Source organism: Biomphalaria glabrata, chromosome 1 (genome assembly GCF_947242115.1).
Source record: "Biomphalaria glabrata chromosome 1, xgBioGlab47.1, whole genome shotgun sequence".
NCBI lineage: Eukaryota > Metazoa > Mollusca > Gastropoda > Planorbidae > Biomphalaria > Biomphalaria glabrata.
Genome location: NC_074711.1, coordinates 81766586 through 81787713, shown reverse-complemented (window position 1 = coordinate 81787713; position 21128 = coordinate 81766586). Strand labels below are relative to the sequence as shown.

General features: G+C 33.7%; 1 protein-coding gene across 3 annotated transcripts in view; it reads right to left on the bottom strand.

The window, feature by feature from the left end:
- Positions 1–3221: 3221 nt before the first annotated feature.
- The window catches only part of LOC106063298 (disintegrin and metalloproteinase domain-containing protein 9-like), a 43240-nt gene continuing 25333 nt past the window's right edge, over positions 3222–21128 (bottom strand). The window contains exons 9-23 of one of the 3 annotated variants that reach the window (XR_008776224.1): positions 20500–20571; positions 19971–20140; positions 19801–19885; positions 19270–19403; positions 18512–18683; positions 16415–16510; positions 15961–16092; positions 15444–15619; positions 14684–14888; positions 13973–14050; positions 12826–12937; positions 12457–12477; positions 10079–10214; positions 7857–9961; positions 3222–7820 (exon numbers count right to left, since the gene is read on the bottom strand). Coding sequence is in view for 2 of the 3 variants with exons in the window: in XM_056018053.1 (XP_055874028.1) it covers positions 8212–9961; positions 10079–10214; positions 12457–12477; positions 12826–12937; positions 13973–14050; positions 14684–14888; positions 15444–15619; positions 15961–16092; positions 16415–16510; positions 18512–18683; positions 19270–19403; positions 19801–19885; positions 19971–20140; positions 20500–20571 (3339 nt within the window). In the remaining variant the exon portion in view is untranslated. Of the gene's footprint in view, positions 9962–10078; positions 10215–12456; positions 12478–12825; positions 12938–13972; positions 14051–14683; positions 14889–15443; positions 15620–15960; positions 16093–16414; positions 16511–18511; positions 18684–19269; positions 19404–19800; positions 19886–19970; positions 20141–20499; positions 20572–21128 lie in introns of all 3 variants that reach the window. The other 2 variants (XM_056018053.1, XM_056018055.1) reach the window with 2 other exon arrangements.

Below are 21128 nucleotides of genomic sequence, written 5' to 3'. Positions count from 1 at the left end.
GAAGGAAAAAATGTGTGTCTGAAAAAGAGAGGCCGAGAATAAAGACAGAAAGATAGCCAGAGGTGGCTGTGTTTGGGGGAGAGAGACAGAGTTAGAGACAGGGAGGAGTGCGTGAGACTGACGGAGAGAGATAGAGAGAGAGAGAGAGAGACAGGGAGGAGTGCATGAGACTGACGGAGAGAGATAGAGAGAGAGAGAGACAGGGAGGAGTGCGTGAGACTGACGGAGAGAGATAGAGAGAGAGAGAGACAGGGAGGAGTGCGTGAGACTGACGGAGAGAGATAGAGAGAGAGAGAGACAGGGAGGAGTGCGTGAGACTGACGGAGAGAGATAGAGAGAGAGAGAGACAGGGAGGAGTGCGTGAGACTGACGGAGAGAGATAAAGAGAGAGAGAGATCTGAGAATGTAAAGAAAGCCTCGCACAGGAGATGAACATCTGTTTTAAAATTGTCATCTACTAAAATTTAAAAACCAGCAAATTGTGACGTTTTCTGTTATCACTTTTCATTGTCACCTGAGATTCAATCTGGTATCCTGGTACAACACCTTAGGTAAAAAACCTGGTAACGCGACTACATTTAATCAATAGCAGGAAAGTTGCCAACACTGTAGATCTACCGTACCCGGTTTCAAGAAACCAATACAAGAAAACGCAACATCTGTTTGGAATTTTCCAACTTTAGTAAAGCATACCAAAAAATAAAAAAAAAGCCCGCCCCCCCCCCTCCCATTAAAACAGTAAAATGGTTCACCAGTAAATATTCCCACTTGATGAGAGAAACTCCACTGCTAGGTCTGCTACAAATCTAAGTCAAAATATTATTTTAAAAGAATCGAATAAAATGTTTAAAAAAGATCAAAACGCATTTCATATTTCATAAGCTCAGGCGACTGGCTGTCATCTAGTGAGACAAATGAAACGGGATATATCTTTTTCATGGCAAGTATTAGGCTTAATGGGCAGGGAATGGTTCTGTCCAGCAGGAGGACATGTGTGTGTCTATGAGAGGGTCAAGAAGAAGTGGGATATGTGTGGTAAGAAAATGTTGGAGTCTAGACCATAGATAGTTTCATCTGTCTCCACCTTGACCATACCCTCAGCATTGGTCTCTTACAATACTTAAATTTCTTATACATTTCTCTCTCTTCTTTCTCTCTCTCTCTCTCTCTCTCTCTCTCTCTCTCTCTATATATATATATATATATATATATATATATATATATGAAAATATTTAGAGCTGTTTTCGTAATACAAGAAGGTTTTTCCCAAAATATCTATTGATAAAAAAATCTCTACAACTCTTTTAATCTCACCAGCCACAGGTGCCAGAAATAAATTTGAATGCTTAGCAGACGTCAAATGGTTGCGACAAATAAATCGGAAAACGATTCTTGTGTATCCCATACAAGTCTAAATATCATAATCAGATTTTTAAAGACCTAATCGACTGAAAGCAGAACTCCACCTCCTTGTAAACATTTTTTCAAGGGAAGGGGAGGGTCAATAGACGTCATAGATTTCCTAGTTCGCGCCAAGTCCAAGATAAATTATTTCATTTTGTAATCTAGCGTACTGTCAGGGGCAGGTCATCCAGGAGCTATTTATTAGCAGAAGTCAAATAGAAAACTCGTAATGATCCACATCTAAGGACAATGTCTTGACAAAACACACGGACTTCAAGTAAATGGTTTCTCTATTTGCGTTGAGCTCTTGTTAAAAACTACTTTATTATCAAGTGTGAGATAATTACATCGGAACAAAGCGTCAAGCTCCCCAAGATTATCATCACGGGTTGCATAGATGTAGAATAAAAAAACTGTCCATGAGAAGGTAACGCAGAATGACTATAATTACATTCTTAATGATGGTATGTAGTAAAAGTATCCACCACGAAATACCGAGATCTGCTATTTCATAATTATTCTAAACAATAGTGTATCACAGAAATAGTTTCATTTCTTGAATGTCTAATTGAACAAAACGCTTAGGGACTGTGAAGCTAGCTGGAAAATATTAAAAGAATACATACAAATGGGAAGCTAATTGCCGAAACATCGAATAAATGTTACATATACCGGTATAAAGACTAAATTTTCAATAAGTGAAAGCAGTTCTGATCGAGCACGGACCATGAACCCTCCTATTTGACTATTCTAAATATATATTTAGTTTTCACAGTGCGACGCCATGATGCTCTGTCATGTGCTTCTGTCTCCTAGGTGGCAGGGTCAATGCTGAAGGCATTCAATGTCGCTTTGAGAGTGTCTTTGAAGCGTTTTCTTTTCCCTCCTTGTGAGCGCTTTCCTTTCCTTAATTGATCTTAAAAGAGTAGTTTAGGGATGCGGCGGTCTTCCGTTCTGCAGTCGTGGCCTGCCCATCGCAGCTGAGACTGCAACAAGATAGCTTGGATTCTCTGCTGGCCGGCTCTTCGAAAGACTTCAGTGACATTTATTTTTACTTGCCATTTAACATTCAGTATTTTTCTGAGACAGAACATGTGAAAGTGGTTCAGTTTTTTTTGCATGTCTTCTGTATAACTGTCCACGTTTATTTGACAGAACAATGTAGGGAGAATGACAGCTCGATAGACCCCCCTAGCTTTGTACTTGTGGTAATACCTCGTCTATTCCAAACATTTTTAGACACTGCCATAGGATGCACTGGCTTTGGCGATACGCAAGTCGATTTCATTAACGATGTTACCATTTCTGGAGAGTGTGCTGTCAAGGGAGATGAATCTGTCTACTGCATTTGTTTCTACATACCAGCTGCGCAGGACCAGACGAACAAATCATCTGACCATCCAGATTTCACAAAATCATTTTGATCGGTAGCATTTCGCCAGTCACGCACTTAGCCACACAGAGGTCAATGATCTGGGTGGGTCATGTGACATTATTCAAGTTGAACTAAGAGCTTGATGTTATAGCTAGTAGATTATTTTAATTGACAAAAAGGGTCCATGTAATGCGAACCAATTTCCAAAAAGGATCCAGTAAAACAGTCCTAGTCTTCTACTAAGACCTGAAGTGTCTTAAAATACTAGGCAATGTAAAATGCAGTCTTGACAATGTCTACATTTATGCTATGTCAGGTTTCATGAAATCAAACTATCAAGCTGGTTCTAAAAAAACTTCTTGACAGCGGCTTACAAAATCATCGGAGAACACAAATACCTAACCAGAAACAACAAAAAATAAAAATAACAAAGAAACAGGAATAACGATGGTACGAGAATGGCTTTAATGAAATAAGTCAACCAGAAATCAATTCAAGTGAAACCATGTTATGATGACAAGCTCAAACAAGAAAGATAACTCAAGTAGCTGATGAACCAAAGAGGAAGTTTTTTTTTTTTTTTTTTTTAATTATAGTAACAGTGAGCAGAAGATCATGAAGAGTCCAATCATGTGTATCAGCCTAAAGATCTCTAGTTCATCAGACTTATGAATTTCATTTTTATTAAGATTTCATTCATGTTCTTAGTCAATTGGTTGAAAGCATTGGATGCACATGGCAGGTCAGCATACAAAATATCATCACAGGAATACAGGCAGACGTTACAAAGGTAGAAACATACATTTTGATAAGACTAGTCAACTGGATACACTACTAGCCCACTCAATTGGCTATGAGATGGGCTGGGTCAATAGAGGAAACAATGTTTATCAAAGGGGCAGGGCAGAGCAATTATAATTGTAGCTCAAACACAATGAGAATCTACTAGAGGGATATATGGACCACAAGCACTGGGACATCAGACCTGTGTAGTGCAACTAAGTAAACTGTAACCTTTGGCAGTGATGCTAATGCCTATACATGTGACTAGATTGTCTATCCTAAATCCATTGATTTACAACTATTGTATACAAGTCCAAATGTTAAATAGATGTAAGGTCTGTAAGCTCTTTGATCCACTCATACCTGAAGGTCCACTAGAGGATTTCCTGTGAAGAAAAAACCCCCAGAAAGCTTTGAAACTAATCTTAAATTATGCAAATATCCTACATGAGTTAACACAGAATTTGTTGGGAGGGGGGGGGGTGAGGAGAAAAAAAAACTCTTGAAAGATTTTGCTCTCATTTTCTCTAGAAAATAAATTCTTAATGGCTGCTTTCAAACGAAAATTTGGTCACAAATCCAAAAATTTGCATATATAAAAACATATTTACAAATTAATTTCAGCTTTAAGTATAGTTTAGTTAAATAAATGCTACCATCTAAAATGTCATTAAAAGAAAAAAAACAAAACATGTTGGTTAGCTTTTCAAGCCTTGGATCACACAGTCTTGGACAAAGTAAATACAAAGAAAATAATACAATTTAAACATGGTATAAATCTTGTTCAAAAGGAGTTTCTCTATAAAAAAAATTGTGACGACAAAAATGATACAATCTAAAAAAAAAATGCAGTGTGATCTAGAATTGCATCACAAAATTAAGTGCACAATGACCATATTAAAAGAGAGGTCAGAAAGTAAGAATGATCATAAAAAATAAAATATACATTTAAAAATTATTTTTTTTCATTTCTGTACTCTTCAACTGTAAAAATATCGTATAATTAAACCAGTGTATAGGATTGCTTCATTTTACTTCAACAAAAATTGAAAATCCAATACAATAGAAGTAGACAGATGTGGATTTCCTCTATTACCATATATTATAAAATATATATAAAACAATAATGACAAATCAAAAGCTTAATCAAACTATCCCTGATAAAAGCAAAAAGATAAACAGTTTTGTTGTGTCTGGTTTTATCTTTGATCAGACTCCAAAAACAAAAAGTCTTAGACCTGGTGAAATCTTCTTCTTGTCTTATGTGTATGAGAGGGTCATTTGTTCTAGCTACTGTACCTTCTAGACTATACTACACAATCATGTTCCATTTGAACAGGTTTAAAAAGGGGTAAATCATGCCCCAATCACACACTACATTCTGGGTAACATTAAGATGAGAAAAAAAAAGTGACTTACACAAATAGCAATTCAAATTGTCATTCACATAAAACAAATTTTAATAAAATGAAATCACAATAAGATTATTGTCAGCCAAACTCTATCCTGGTTTGTTACATAAGGACCAACAGACAGTATAATGTATCCTAATGGTACATACATTTCACAAGTAAGTAAAAATCCTTGAGAGCCCTAACGGGCAGGGGAAGTCAACTATAATGTCATGACACCAGCAAAACAATTTCTATTAGTTTCTCTTTGATTGTAAGTTGATCTGAATGGACAATGTTTCTCATATAGCCAACAAATGAATATCTGGAATCAGACTCTTCAAAGATCAAGAACTTCTAGACACAAACATGTCTAGAGATTTAAAAAGTGTCTATAGCCCTTAACTCATTGACACATTTTCTTTCTTGACTTCAGCCTAATCAAATAACTGTTTAACCAACAATAATACAAAAATTATTGGTTTTAACCTCAATATCCAAAATGTGTAAAGGGTTCAGCTATTTAGGTCTATTTTTTTATAATCAGGGTTACTTTGTATAGTAAATGTAAATATTTATAAGTATAATTAAAAATATATGGGACATTTTTTAGTATATTGAACTAGTGTGTGTACTTACCAGATTTACACACACAAAAACAAAAACATTACAATTTTTGCAGTGAATAAATAAAAAAAAATACAACTCAACAAATGACATGTTTCTGTACACCAATAAATATGAAGGCAGTGAACTAATTAGTTAAGGAATGAAAAAAAAAATAGTTGTAGCACAGGAGCTGAAAGTGGATATATGTCACACTACAGTATATCAATAGTTCAACTAGCAACTGTTTCCAACTAGTAGACAGTTCTATACCAACAAAACACAGCAATGAACAAGAAGTTAACCCTTATAAAACAATGCCATGGTTACTGAGGAAAGACAAGTCCTCTCTAGTAGGGTCACAGTTTGAGTTCACTTACAGAAACCTAAGAGAAATAAGAGATTGAATCAAAACAACACTTTTTATTTTACTTTCTCATCTATACTATAAAGTAGAATGTAAGGCGTATGTATATATGTATGTGCCGAATAGAAATCAAAACCGTTTGACCAATCTTGATAAAACTTGGCCTATATGTTCCTTGGGCTCTAACTGGGACTGTAGTGTATGTATTGTAGCCCTAAAAGAAACTTAAGACCCTCAAAAAAAAATTTAAATGGACCAACTATATGAAAGCATTGCAATTTATTCGATCTAGGCCATGTTTACATGAGAAAAGATCGAAAGGATCTAGATCTAATTTTAAGAACTACACTTTGTGCATAGTTTTTTTACTTTGACACATGAAAATACAAAATATAGTCCATTGATTTCATTATTTAATAAAATTAACCTTCAAATTTGTGTTTCAAAAGCATTTTTTACATAAATTCATTCCTTATATCTGCTAATTTAGAATTCCTGACGTACATTCTTTCATTCTAAGACAATACCGTAATGTTACACAATAACACATCTTTCTGTTCCAAGGCCTAAAACTCTAATATGATATAACTTCTCTTTGCAAAGATAGTTTTAAACTTTAACACATGAACATACTAATTATAGTCCATTCATTTCATATTTTAATCGAATTAACATTCAGATTTGTTTTTCTAAAGCATTTTTCATACATTCATTCGCTAAAGCTGCGAAGCCGTGTTGAGATATATTCTAATAGTTAATAAATCACGTATCTGATAAAAAAGGTCACGCATGCGCAGAGCGAAGCCTTCACGTTCGTGCAGAATGAACTCTATCCAAGCCTAGATTTATGTCTAACTCAAGATCTACTTCATACTTTAACACATGAACATACAAAATGAAGTCTATTCCTTTCAGATTAATCAAATATTTGTAGGCCTACAAGCAAATGTTTTTATTTGAAAAATTGGATTTAAGTCGATTAGCTATTTTGATAGCACAATTCATACTATTTTTATATTTACGCATTCGCTTTACTTATAACATTATTATTTTGTATTAACATTATTATTTTGTTTAATTGTTTACAAAACACTCTCAGAGACTATATTGACGGTGATACGCAAATTAAGACCCGCAGGTAATATATCTCTAGTATCTTATAAATTACAGACATTTCTTCAAAGAATGTAATTACATTAGGAACTACATGTATCCATCTAGTCCAGTATGTTAATTAGAAACTTAAATTCTACTAGATCATTATACTAGCTGATTCAGGCAACCTGTTCCATTCTCTAATGGGACTACAGAAGAAGAGCACTTTGAGAATTTGGAATAAAAAATGTTTTCTGTACTAATGTAACTTTACATATTAGACTACTGTACTGGAGTGAATGATTTTACTAAAGGTGTTACTCAAGTCTAATGGTAATATTTACAATAGGCATATTCCAAAATGTTATAAAAGATAGAATCAAACAAAAATTGCAGATCTTTAAATTATTGAATTTATGGCCAGGAAGGATGTCTCATTAGAACTATTGACTCACGAGGACAAAGAAAAAGTGAATAGATCCACTTGAAGGAAAACACACAAGTGATTGAGTGATTGCTACAAAGATCAATTCAATGAGTCATTCTATGACACAATCTGATCTATCAATAAATGACTGAAATTACTAGCTAAATGCCATTAAGCTGATAACTATAGAACACTAGACACCTATACACAAATTAGAATTATCTATTTCTAGAAAATCACAAGCCTATAGCTTGTATATACTAATTAATATTAACTTTTTTTTACCCCCTATTATTAAGCCACTTTCTATGTCCCTTTGGGTCAAATATTGCGACTTGTTTTGTGTGTATGTTTTACAAGTTTTAAATGCTTCTCAAGATTTGAAGATTATTACATCCTAGCCCAAACCTCCTAAAGGTCAGGGAGGATGGCAGCATCTAGGTTTTGAACCTGGGACAATCTAGCCAACAGACCAGAGTGCATTCCACATGACCAGGCAGTGACATAGAGAATACAAATTAAAAAGCATAACACTATAGAATTAAATCAACATTAGAAAAATAAATAATTTACATAAATACATCAGGTTTCAAATGTGCAGCATTAAACTCAAAACAAAATTTAAACTCAAATGTATACAAAATTAGACCATTGGTCATCAGAGCATTAAACAAGCATTGGACACTATCAGACCAAAAAAAACAAAAAGATGGCAAGACTTGAAACTAAGGTCAACAAAAAAATTTGGAAATAAGGCCAAAGATTAAATTCTAAAACTCTGAACTCGTTTTGGCTGAGCTCCCGGAGCATTTGATGAATCAGGTTTAGGAGGCAAAGAAGGTCTATTGGTTGTCATGGACTGGACACGGGTTATTTGTGAGCCTTCTGGCTTGGCTGACTTTGTTTTGTCAGCAGATGGTACTGACTTCTCTGCCTCAGAAACTTTCCTCACAGATACTTTTTTACCATCATTCTCAGTGCTACTATTTGTCGGTGAACTAGACCTAGCAGCTAGACTAGACTTTATATCTGCAATAGTTCTGTTGTTTACAGATGTCTTAGGGACATTAGATTGTTTGTTAATTGTAGATGAACTTGGGATATTTTTGCTGGATATAGCTTTTATAGGTTCATTGTCTGTCTTTGTAGGTTTAGATGTAACAGATGAAGTTGACTGCTGACCGCTTGAACTATTTTGCTTTGCCAAAGGTTTATGGAAACCAGGCTTAGCTGGAAGAGTGCTAGAACTTTTAGGTGGACTAGATCTATTAATAATTTTGCTTCGAAGTTCATCTGAGACAGCACCTTTGATTTTATCACTATTTTCAGAAGATATATCTCTCTTAGATTTAACACCTGTGTTAGGTTTTGTGGATTTCAACTCTGCAGCTGGTTTAGAACTATCCTGACTGCTGACTTTTGTGTCAGTGACTTGAGTTGTATTGTCCCTTTCAATATTAAAACTGAGAGAGGCAGATTTGTTGTTTATTTTTGAGACATCTGGGACTTTATTTGGGGCTGGTCTTACAGGCTTGCTTGTAGCTGTGGATGAAGGAGGCTTAGGTGGTAAAGGTTGAATTGCTGGTGTGGATCTTGGAGGGGCTGGAGGTGAGGTCTCCTGAATTGGTGTTTGTACGGAGCCTGACATGTTGCTGTAGAGGGTTGAGGAGTCTTTCAGGACCCCATCTATAGCTGAAAGAAGATCACTCATGTCTGTTGTTTCATTGGTGTAAATAGGCTGGGTGTCATCCTCTTCCTCTGTAGGTATTGGTGGAACTGGGCGCGGCCTAAACCCTGATGTATTTCCTTTAGACCCTGCAACTGATGACGTGACTGGTGGATTGACTTTAGTAGGCGATCTTGCTGAGGCTGATTTTTTTAAAGTTGAGTTACCAGGTGGTGGAGGGACAATCACAGGACGATGGACCTCAGGTTTGCTAACTGGGCGGTCTGATTGGCTACGCTTAACACTCACAGCATTAACTTTATGTCCAGTGACAAGCTTGGCCTCTGGGCCGATGATATCCACATTGCCGTCTGCCAAAACCAAAGAGTTCCTGTTAGTTGTACATACCAGGACTGGTTCAGAAATTTCTGATCCCCTAAATGACTCCCTTTTAACAATGGAGTTTGAAGAATGAGCTGCTTGACTACCTTTACTAGCTTCAAGCTTTTCAGAACCAAACTGAAGGGGTTTCTTTTGTTTGCTGGGGGAAGGAGGGCCGCCAGTTTCTTGGATAGGAAGAGATAATTTGACTTTCTTTGTCGTGTTCTTGGACTCTGAAGAGCTAGGTTTCAACACTGATGGAGGCTGCTTTGGTCTTTCGGGAGGCACTGCTGCTGGAGAGTGTGAAGTGTGCGAGTTCCAAACTTTGGTTTTACTCTCTGTTGTGTGTGCACCTTGAGGGTTAAAAATGAGATTCTCCCTGTCACGGGATGCTGTACTGAATTCTTTTCTAATTGAGGAACTGGAATCTGATGATGGTTTACATTTGGGCTTTTTATTGCCAACTCTGAAATGCAAATAGAATTACATTTATTAATGATATAAAATTACATATAATTAATTAAAGCAGTCTTGTTAGAAATGAGATTAGTCTTAAAATTGTAGTAATAGAGGAAAAACATGCCTGTATTTCAAACTTGGTATTTGTTGCCACCATTTCTCCAATTGTTTTCTCTTTAAAAAGGCTACAACAGCCACTATGATAAGGGGGACAATCAGGAGTAAGACTACCAAAACAGTAATCAAGACATCCTTTTTGGCTGGAGAAAGAAATGATACTTATTTATGTGTTCTAATTAAGGCAGTGTATAATGATACTTACAAACATATACTTAATGAAACATTCCTTAGAGACTTTTAAAACTAACTAATTCATTAGTTTATTTTTATAACTGAACTCCACAATTTAGAGCAGTGATTCCCAAGTGGTCTGTTATAGGCCCCCAGGGGTCTATGATGACTTCCAGTGGATGTATGTAATGAACAAATGAATTGGGGGATCTATGAGATGTAAATAAGGTTCATGATAGTCATCTCATTTAAAAAGGTCGTGATTTTAACTTCCCATCATGGAATTACCTTTCATATATGTGTGTGTGTATATATATATATATATACATACATATACATACATACATACATATATATATATATATATATATATATATATATACATACATATACATACATACATACATATATATATATATATATATATATATATATATATATATATACATATACAAATCATATATATGAGCCAACCTTGTCTTGAAGTTAACTTTTTAAATGAAGCATTATTATTGGCACATGTTTATTTTATTATTGATCAAGAAATCTATGAAGAGCTGCTGTTTGCGAAAGCTTTGACAATGAACTCAAATCAGTAAAAAAATACATCTATTTAAAGTTAATGACTTTATAAAAGCAGAGGGTCTAAAGAAAACAAAAAAAAAAACATGGCAAGGCGTCTCTGAGACAAAATGTTTGGGAACCACTGATTTGGAGCCAGCATAGTAAATGAATGAATGAACTGTAGATTTTTAGAGGCAGTTGAAAACACAAACTTATTTTGTATAATACTACAGTGAGTTAGAAGCTATTTCACAAAACATCATGAGAATTGAAAAAAAAATGTTCCCATACTAAAAGCAGTTAACGATACACATTAAAAAAAAACAAAATAAAATCATTTTGAAATGTTAATGAAGCAACGAGGTATTTTAAAATGAACAATAACTACAACAGTCAAAGCAAAAAGTCCTTTATTCCTATTTTGTTTTTTAAAACTTAATTACCTAGCAATAAAGTCATTGTGATCACAATAGAAAAAATGTTATTAATAAAGTAATGATCTTAAACACAAAAAAAATATATATATATGCAGTCAACAAAGTTATGTTCTTAAAGAGACGTCTACTAGTGAAGAAGTGATGTCTACAAGTGTCAACATATGTGCATCTCTAAAAAGTGAATATGCAAGTCTATATGTGATCCTGTTTTTCTACAAGTGTTTATAAACATATGTGTGTGTATATATATATAAAAGTGTGTTTGAGTGTATTTCTATACAATACTTGGTATTGACCTTGAAATGTAGAACTTCATGTATGCTATTTGGGAATGTTTCATGACAGTGTATGAAATTATTTTCTACAAAATTCAGCCATAACTTTAATTACATTCAACTTAACTCTTTCTCTCCAAAGCAATGACACCATTCTTCATTAGACCCCCTCATTTCTGTCAGATTGATGATACCATTATCCATTTGATCCCTCATTTCAGTCAGACTGACCACTCCATTATTGCTTTAAAATTGTTTTTTTTTTCTTTTCTTTTCATTGCCTAAAACTTGAATAGTTTCCCTTTCATAAGCATCCAGCCTCTCCTAATTAATTATCTTTGTTGTGACTGTAGCAACAAGGGTTAACAAGCTCCAGATTTCCATTTTATGTTTTTACATACATGTGTTGTTTACTATATTTTGTATAATGGATAAATTTCATAAAAACACATTCTTATTCTATTTGTATTGTAAAATATTTACTATATCTAGATCCAGTGAGTTTTCATTTTTTAAAATTCATAATCAAATTTTTTTTTTTGATGTATAAATTAAATGGCGCTATATAAAAGTGTCATAATTTTCCATTGAATTCTACATTAAAGGAAAAATACCAAAGAAAAATGTTATTGAAGTATAATCATAACAAGGTGGTGCACTATGAATGAGTAAAGGGAATAAATAATTCCATCGGAACATGGAAAATAATTATGGAGAGAAAGAGTTAAATCATATGTCGAATGGAGCGCATTTAAAACAAATGATTAAGTTTGTCAATTTAAAAAAATGAATGAAGAAACTAAAGAGTGACCTATATAAATTGCAAGTATAATTTTTCCTCTGCACAATCAAAGCCAATACACTGAAAATAATGAATCAACTCAAAGCAACCAATCCAACTTAAAAGTTTACCCATAGCCTTCAATGCAACTTACATGTTTGGAAAGAGTCTGTTTCTAAAACATTGAGACAAATTGTTCAATAGACACAAATTAAACATTCAACAAGTACAAAGTTCACTTTTAGCATCCATACAAAAGTGGGTTCATAAATGGAGGCAGAAGACAATTAGATAAATGTCAGAAAATATCAAGACGAAAAATGACAGTTTTTTGTTTCACATCAAGATATTAAATTGATGATTCATTTAAAAGAATTTTATTTTTAATAAACAGTATCAATTAGGAAGACTAAATTCTATTTAATTTATTTAGAAATGTACAGTGATTAACAATGAAGAAAAACGAGAACGATATGTGCAGCTTATATTTGAAAAACTGAGCCTAGCATTGCCAGACACTTACCATATTCATTACTAGCAGGTCCACTGTCAATGCTGCCACCATAGCCAGGTCTGTCGCAGAAAGGTGGACCATAGCCTGAGTGGCAGTGGCAATTGCCTTTACTGTTACACAGCTAAAATAAAAAGTAAAAAAGACCAATCATAAACTAGAACAAAAGTACAGAGTCAAATAGTAAGGCATTTTTGATACGATACAAACAATAAAACAAACTATCAAGTCAAAGTCAAACATTAATTAAACACTCATAGTCATTGGAAAATTTAAACAAATTTATGAATTCTGTATTTTTTTTTTCAAGATAAATTTGAATGTTAATGAAGTAAGTCTCAGACTTGAGATACTTTAGATAGATTTCAATAAAGCAGACCATAGAATATTCATTAAAATAGAATGACAAATTTCTTGAATTTCAATTTTAGGTAGCAAGAATTTTCAAAATTAAGTCGATCACAGTAATCTGCTTTTTTTTTTTTTTTAAGGCCCAGATTATTTTTCAAAAAGACAAGTTTTTAGGCAATAAAATACAGTAAAAGTAAAGAGAAGATAAAGTTATAAGAATAAAATGGGGAAAAAAGAGGGGTTGGGGGGGGGGGGGAAGAAATGAAATGAGGATTCTGAAATAGACAAAATGAAAACTCACTTGTAAACTAAATATTACAATAATTTTGTGCTACAAAATTATTTGTTTTTAAAACTACATAGTTTATCAGTATATTCTGAATTTTGTATTGCTAGCTATGTATAGATTTGTCTCTTGTGAAACTCCACCATGTATGACTAGTACTTGCAGGAAGGAGAACATTAATTGTTTATTCCTTTGTGAATTGTACAAGTGACAGGACTAGAAATCATTGTGATGCAACTGATATTAATGGATAATACAAATATTTTCTAAGAGTAAACATAAGTATACTTGTGTCTCAAATGTTTAGTTTAAGTTGTCATTTGATGTAACTTTTTCAAACTAAAGACTACTTAATTATCGAGAGGGAAAATTTGTCTGTGTGTGTGTGTATGACTAGAGACTGAGCCTACTTGAGGTAGATTTTGCCAACATTAAAGAAGCAATGCTAGAATAAGTGTGGTCTACTGGTTTCAAATTTTATGTCTGTGAAGTTTAAAATAAAAAGTATTCATTCACACTCACTCCGTGACCATGGCAGTTGTCTGCACATTGTTCTATATTTAACTTGGCCAGTGGAACACACTGTTGGTTGATACAGATCTGGGAGATAAAAAAAGAGACATAGATAAAGTATACTCATGCAGTCTTGATCCCTAAATCATGAGCCACAAACTCAATAATTTGAACCTTTGCTTTAGGTCAAACACCTCAATGGTATATGAATTTTTTTATACATATAGTTAATAAAAAAGAGTTGTCTTCTGTGTTAGTAAATTACTGAGCCCAAGCTACCAGTGCATTTTGACAATTTAATTTTTTTTGTTACATCATCTCAGAGCCTCTTTACAAATGTTCAAGTCTATCCATAGTTTTTGTCTGCTTGTCATGTGGTATGCACCCGAAGTTCTAACCCAGTCCACTGCCTTCCCCTTGCCATAATGGAGGAGGTCTGAGATAGTATGTAATAATCTTAATTTCTAAAAGGACATCCAAAACTCAGAAAAAGCAAAAAAACAAGGGTCGCTGTCTGCATTTTTATAAGGAATAGGCCATATAAAATTTAAAGCTATTGGAATATGGGTAATAGGACTTCAAATGCAAATTAGTAAGTTTGAATAGAGTTTAAAATGCACAGACGGAATAACAGATTTGATAAAACTATTAGTACGATATAAAACTATTACTTGGGTATTAACATTTAGAAAAAGACATGGTTAGAGTCTTCCAACATACTTTATCTTGTTCACATTTAGCACCATCAGGCACAAAACCTGGATCTGGCATGTCCAATCCAACATCCAACATGGCAGATCGACAGACATACTGTTTGTTGCCCCTTGACAAAAAGGAAGCCCTCATATCAATGGCCAAGTTATCTCTCCAGAACATGAGTTTCTCATTGAGATGAACACAGTGTAACAGTCCACACATGACATTTCTGAAGACAGTAAAATATTGAAACACTCAAAGTAAAGAGATGCTTAAAAAATTAAAGGAACATAACAAATATCTTTGTGTCAAACAGCTACTTATATTCATAAAATAAATCACAAATAATTTAAATGAAAAGCTTAACCTTAAACAATCATGAGTTTTTTGTTAATAACTAAAACCGAAAAGATACCTTAAGTCACTTAAAATAGCAAATGCTTAAATAAAGGTATCATATCATTAATCGTGACATTAAATTTCTGGAGGAGGGTATCTAGGAGAAAGTTTTTCCGTGCTGCCTTTTGGTGCTCAGGAAACACAACTCTGCCCGAGTCCGGTGTCGAATCTTGAGCCCCCTTCTTAGGTAGCCAAGCCAAGCTATTTTAAAACACATCTTTTATAGTCTTGGTTTGACACAAGTAGTATAACTATTATATATCTATGGTAGTTTAACTACATTAAATTCCTGATGCATTAAAACAAAAAAACTACTAAAGCAACCCTACGGTGCAAGACATCAATAAGTTTGCTTGAATGTGAAATTATAAACAAGAACACTAACTCTTTATCACAGCGCTTGTATTTGACTGTTGTCCAGTTGAAGCCACAATTACCATCATTGTTACCATTCATATTCAACTGCTGGAAACAAATGGGGTCCGAAACTCGTCCACTGTCACCCCATAACAACTTGCACTGTTCAGTGTGAGTATTGCACTGACCATTATAACAGTAACTCTAAAACAAAAAAATTTTAAAAACCTTTAGAACAAAAAACATCTCATATTCTAAGAGTACAGTAACAAAGTGACACCAATAATAGCTTTAAAAGTCTGAAACAAAAATATACACAAATGTGGTACAAATTAAAAACAAGCACAAAACTATTTAAAAGTAATTTTAATATTCAGATTTTGTTGGAAATATTGAATTAACATTCCGAAATTTACAACAGGACCTCATAGAATGGCTTCAGTTAAAATGATCAAGGAAAGGTAATAATGAATAAATAAGGTAGTAAACCCATTTGTCAGCAAGTATTAAGGCCAGAATAAAACAAAGAGACATGCAGAACTTACCTGCCCATGTTTACAGGAAACCCCATTCTGTACAAAGACATCAGCAGGACAGTTCTCAGAGACCCCATCACAGAACTCACCAAGGTCACACTCACCAGTTGGTGCACGACACATTGTGGAGGCTTCTTTCACCTGGCAGATGGTTAGGAAATAAGTGGTAAGGTGACTAAAGGATAAACAATAGCAGACAGCCTATTGAAGGGTCTTATGATGAGTGAATCCCAAATGGAAAATGTAGATTTTTGAAATTCAAGAATTTGAGCTGCAATGTGATTTATGAGGCCCTGAAACTGTGAAATTTTTACTTTCACTGCACTAGAAGAAATAGATAATAGCAATAATTGCCAACCCTGTTTGTTTTAATAATAAAATATTGTTGTATGTATTCTCTCCTACTATTGACACCCACCTACTTTTAGATCCATGAAAGTTAATAGCTAGTGAGTACAGTTACCTTGCAAGAGTCAAAATCACAACACATCCCAGAAGCACATTGAGCAGCTGAAAACATCTTACAGGATGTAGCATTACAGCAGCGATTGGCACAATCCTGTAAAAAAAACAAAAAGTTATACAGATGATACTAACATACATAACTTGAACGAAAGTATACTTCTTTTAAAAGAACACATGATTAATAAGTTTTTCCTACAATAAAACAACTCACTCTAAAACTCAGTTTAAGACCACAGAACTAGAAAACAACTTCTTAAAACTAACTTGTTTAAGACCACAGAACCAGAAAACAACTTCTTAAAACTTACTTGTTTCAGACCACAGAACTAGAAAACAACTTCTTAAAACTTACTTAAGACCACAGAAATAGAAAACAACTTCTTCTTAAAACTTACTTGTTTCAGACCATTGAACTAGAAAACAACTTCTTCTTACAACTTACTTGTTTCAGACCACAGAACCAGAAAACAACTTCTTCTTACAACTTACTTGTTTCAGACCACAGAACCAGAAAACAACTTCTTCTTACAACTTACTTGTTTCAGACCACAGAACCAGAAAACAACAACTTCTTAAACTTACTTGTTTAAGACCACAGAAATAGAAAACAACTTCTTAAAACTTACTTGTTTAAGACCACAGAAATAGAAAACAACTTCTTCTTAAAACTTACTTGTTTCAGACCACAGAACCAGAAAACAACTTCTTCTTAAAACTTACTTGTTTCAGACCACAGAACTAGAAAACAACTTCTTAAAAAACTTACTTGTTTCAGACCACAGAACTAGAAAACAACTTCTTAAAAAACTTACTTGTTTAAGACCACAGAAATAGAAAACAACTTCTTCTTAAAACTTACTTGTTTCAGACCATTGAACCAGAAAACAACTTCTTCTTAAAACTTACTTGTTTCAGACCACAGAACCAGAAAACAACTTCTTAAAACTTACTTGTTTCAGACCACAGAACCAGAAAACAACTTTTTCTTAAAACTTACTTGTTTCAGACCACAGAACCAAAAAACAACTTCTTCTTAAAACTTACTTGTTTCAGACCATTGAACTAGAAAACAACTTCTTCTTAAAACTTACTTGTTTCAGACCACAGAACTAGAAAACAACTTCTTCTTAAAACTTACTTGTTTCAGACCACAGAACCAGAAAACAACTTCTTCTTAAAACTTACTTGTTTCAGACCACAGAACCAGAAAACAACTTCTTCTTAAAACTTACTTGTTTCAGACCATTGAACTAGAAAACAACTTCTTCTTAAAACTTACTTGTTTCAGACCATTGAACCAGAAAACAACTTCTTCTTAAAACTTACTTGTTTCAGACCACAGAACCAGAAAACAACTTCTTCTTAAAACTTACTTGTTTCAGACCATTGAACTAGAAAACAACTTCTTCTTAAAACTTACTTGTTTCAGACCACAGAACTAGAAAACAACTTCTTAAAACTTACTTGTTTCAGACCACAGAACCAGAAAACAACTTCTTAAAACTTACTTGTTTCAGACCACAGAACCAGAAAACAACTTCTTCTTAAAACTTACTTGTTTCAGACCACAGAACCAGAAAACAACTTCTTAAAACTTACTTGTTTCAGACCACAGAACTAGAAAACAACTTCTTAAAACTTACTTGTTTCAGACCACAGAACCAGAAAACAACTTCTTCTTAAAACTTACTTGTTTCAGACCATTGAACTAGAAAACAACTACTTAAAACTTACTTGTTTCAGACCATTGAACTAGAAAACAACTTCTTCTTAAAACTTACTTGTTTCAGACCATTGAACCAGAAAACAACTTCTTAAAACTTACTTGTTTCAGACCACAGAACCAGAAAACAACTTCTTAAAACTTACTTGTTTCAGACCACAGAACCAGAAAACAACTTCTTCTTAAAACTTACTTGTTTCAGACCACAGAACCAGAAAACAACTTCTTAAAACTTACTTGTTTCAGACCACAGAACTAGAAAACAACTTCTTAAAACTTACTTGTTTCAGACCACAGAACCAGAAAACAACTTCTTCTTAAAACTTACTTGTTTCAGACCACAGAACTAGAAAACAACTTCTTAAAACTTACTTGTTTCAGACCACAGTCACAGTCCTCTCCATCTTCTTTCAAACCATTTCCACAAATAGGACCACCGTAGACAGATGTTGGTAGATTACGTAGGCAGTAGTCCATACCCAGATCAAAAGCTTCAGCCAGGGCATTCTGAGAGCAAGATGACCATCTCTTAGGACTGATTTGGCTGTAATCAAAAAGTCATACAAATATGCTTATTGAAATATCTGTGTATTATGATTTCTACCAAAGTGGTGAAATCATTGATACTTTATGCTTGTGTACTGTCATGCCAACAGTTTGGCAAAAATAAGGAACTTCTCAATTCTGTGAAGAGACAGTTTGGTCAAGTTGTCAAACATGATTCACTGTCACAAGTCACCCTTCAAGGTACAGTGGAGAGAGCATGAAGATGGGTCGTCCAAAGAAAAGCTGGCTGGACAACATAACAAAAAAAAAATGGTCTGGCCTATTTCTCAATATCCTACTGTTGACTGAGAAAAGTGGATGGATTTTGATATGCAAACTGTCACAGCACTTCTAGAATGAAACTCAAGGGACATAATAGATATAATGGATGTTGTGAGAATGCGTTCACAACACTGATGTAGTGTTTAGCTTTATGAATATTGTTTTTGCTAATTCATATGTGTTTCTAGCTTAATAAAGCCTTGTATTAGGTTTCTTTGCTGTGTTAGCTTAATTCTTATTACATTTACACGAATTACGTCCACTTTCTAAACTATTGATTGATTGTTAGGTATTCAACTTACCCACTGGTGGCAGCCATGATGCACTTATCATCTCTACATTCACACATAGTATCATTGTCATGTTCCATACCAAAGTTGTGTCCCATCTCATGAGCTACAGTGGTGGCTACAAGGGTCACAACTCCGCCATAATCCTAAAATTATTAAAATAAGTTTCAATTGGATTATACAAGAAAAAGCCTTTGATAAATATAATATAAATATTTAATATAATATAAAATAATTTAATAATTTAGTACCCTTTCTTTGTTAAGTATTAGATCAAATTTATATCATTATAAAGTTCTAGAGACATGTTAGGTGCAAATACTGGATTAAGATTAATGGTAAATTGTAAAACAAATACCAAAACATCATGTACTCTAGTAACACAATTACAAATGAAAATGTGACATTAAACTGTGTTCAATTTTATGTCAACTTTTTTTTATTTAAGATGTACAAACCATTATTTATTGAGTCTAGCATTTTAGCAGTGCAAACAAAGAGAGGTTGTTGAACATTGTGTACAAGCAAAACAAGTCGACTCACCATGTTGACCCCTCCAGAGTACTGGTGGGTGCAGATAGGCCCTTTAATGGCTTTACCAACTACCCCATGTTCAAAGAAGATACCACTGCAATAAAAGAAAAGGGATGTGAGCACTACCGCAGTCCCATATAATGTAGATATTTAAAAACAAGTGAATGGCATTTACTCACGTAATAAGCTGAGCATTGTCATTGTGGTGGTATGGGTTGATTCTTTCTTTGCGGTAGCGTAAGAAATTTTCCATGGTGTTGTCAGCACTGACAGTCACACTGACCTGGTCACCTCCCACCCACACCTCAACGCCCACAAGCACTACATAGATGTTCAACTGTCTGTAGAGCTGAACATAGAAAGAACATTTTTATCAAACACTGCCTCAATTGAGTCAAGGTAGTTATAAACAATACACACATACTTTTAGGTCAATGAATTAGACAATTTGAAAGATAAAATATAATAAAAAGGTAGACAATGCAAATAAAGGTAAATGATTTTAAAAATAATGTTAAGAGTTTCATGACTTTAATATTTTTTAAACATAACTTCAACATTTATTATTTACACGGAGAATATATATATATAATATATAAGTAAATATCACTAGTACTTTTAGATTATAACATTCACTTAAAACACATTCACTTGAAACAATCTCTTTTGCGGTGAATCAAGCAGACTGAACTCAATTCAACAACTTACACTGCTAACAATATTGGCTATGTCTTGGGATCTTTTGATGATAATATCTGTCTTTTTGCCGTGCCTTTCAAACTGGAAACACAAAGTAGAGTGTTTCATTATTCTAGTCAAAAGGTTAAATATCAACCACCAAATAAAAGGAAAGATAACATTACTATAGAAGAAGACAATGCTTTGCAACAATGAACTTTGTTGAGTTACCATTTGATGATACAACGTGTTAGTTGAATAAAAAACATTTGTTGATACTAAGTGTTGACCAAAAACATTAAAAAGAAATACTAACAAATATTTGCCATTTAACAATAAGGTTACTAATCTTTAAAACTATTATTTAATTTGTATACATACAAATGTAGAGATAGACTTTGAACATTTCTCAAAACAGATTTGACTAGCTTCTCTTAAAGAAAGAAAGATGCTTCTCTTCAATGATAGCATACTAAAGGAAATTATAAATCACAGCTACACCACCTAAAGTTAAGTGGTCAGAGATTGAAAAATACTTTTGTAGCTTTTAAACAATTCTTGTTTTCTAAAAGTTCATAGGACTCTGTTGCATCGATTGCCATTTCTTGTAAAGGTTTTAATATATAAGTAACATTAGACTGTATAGTCTGCTTTTGTTT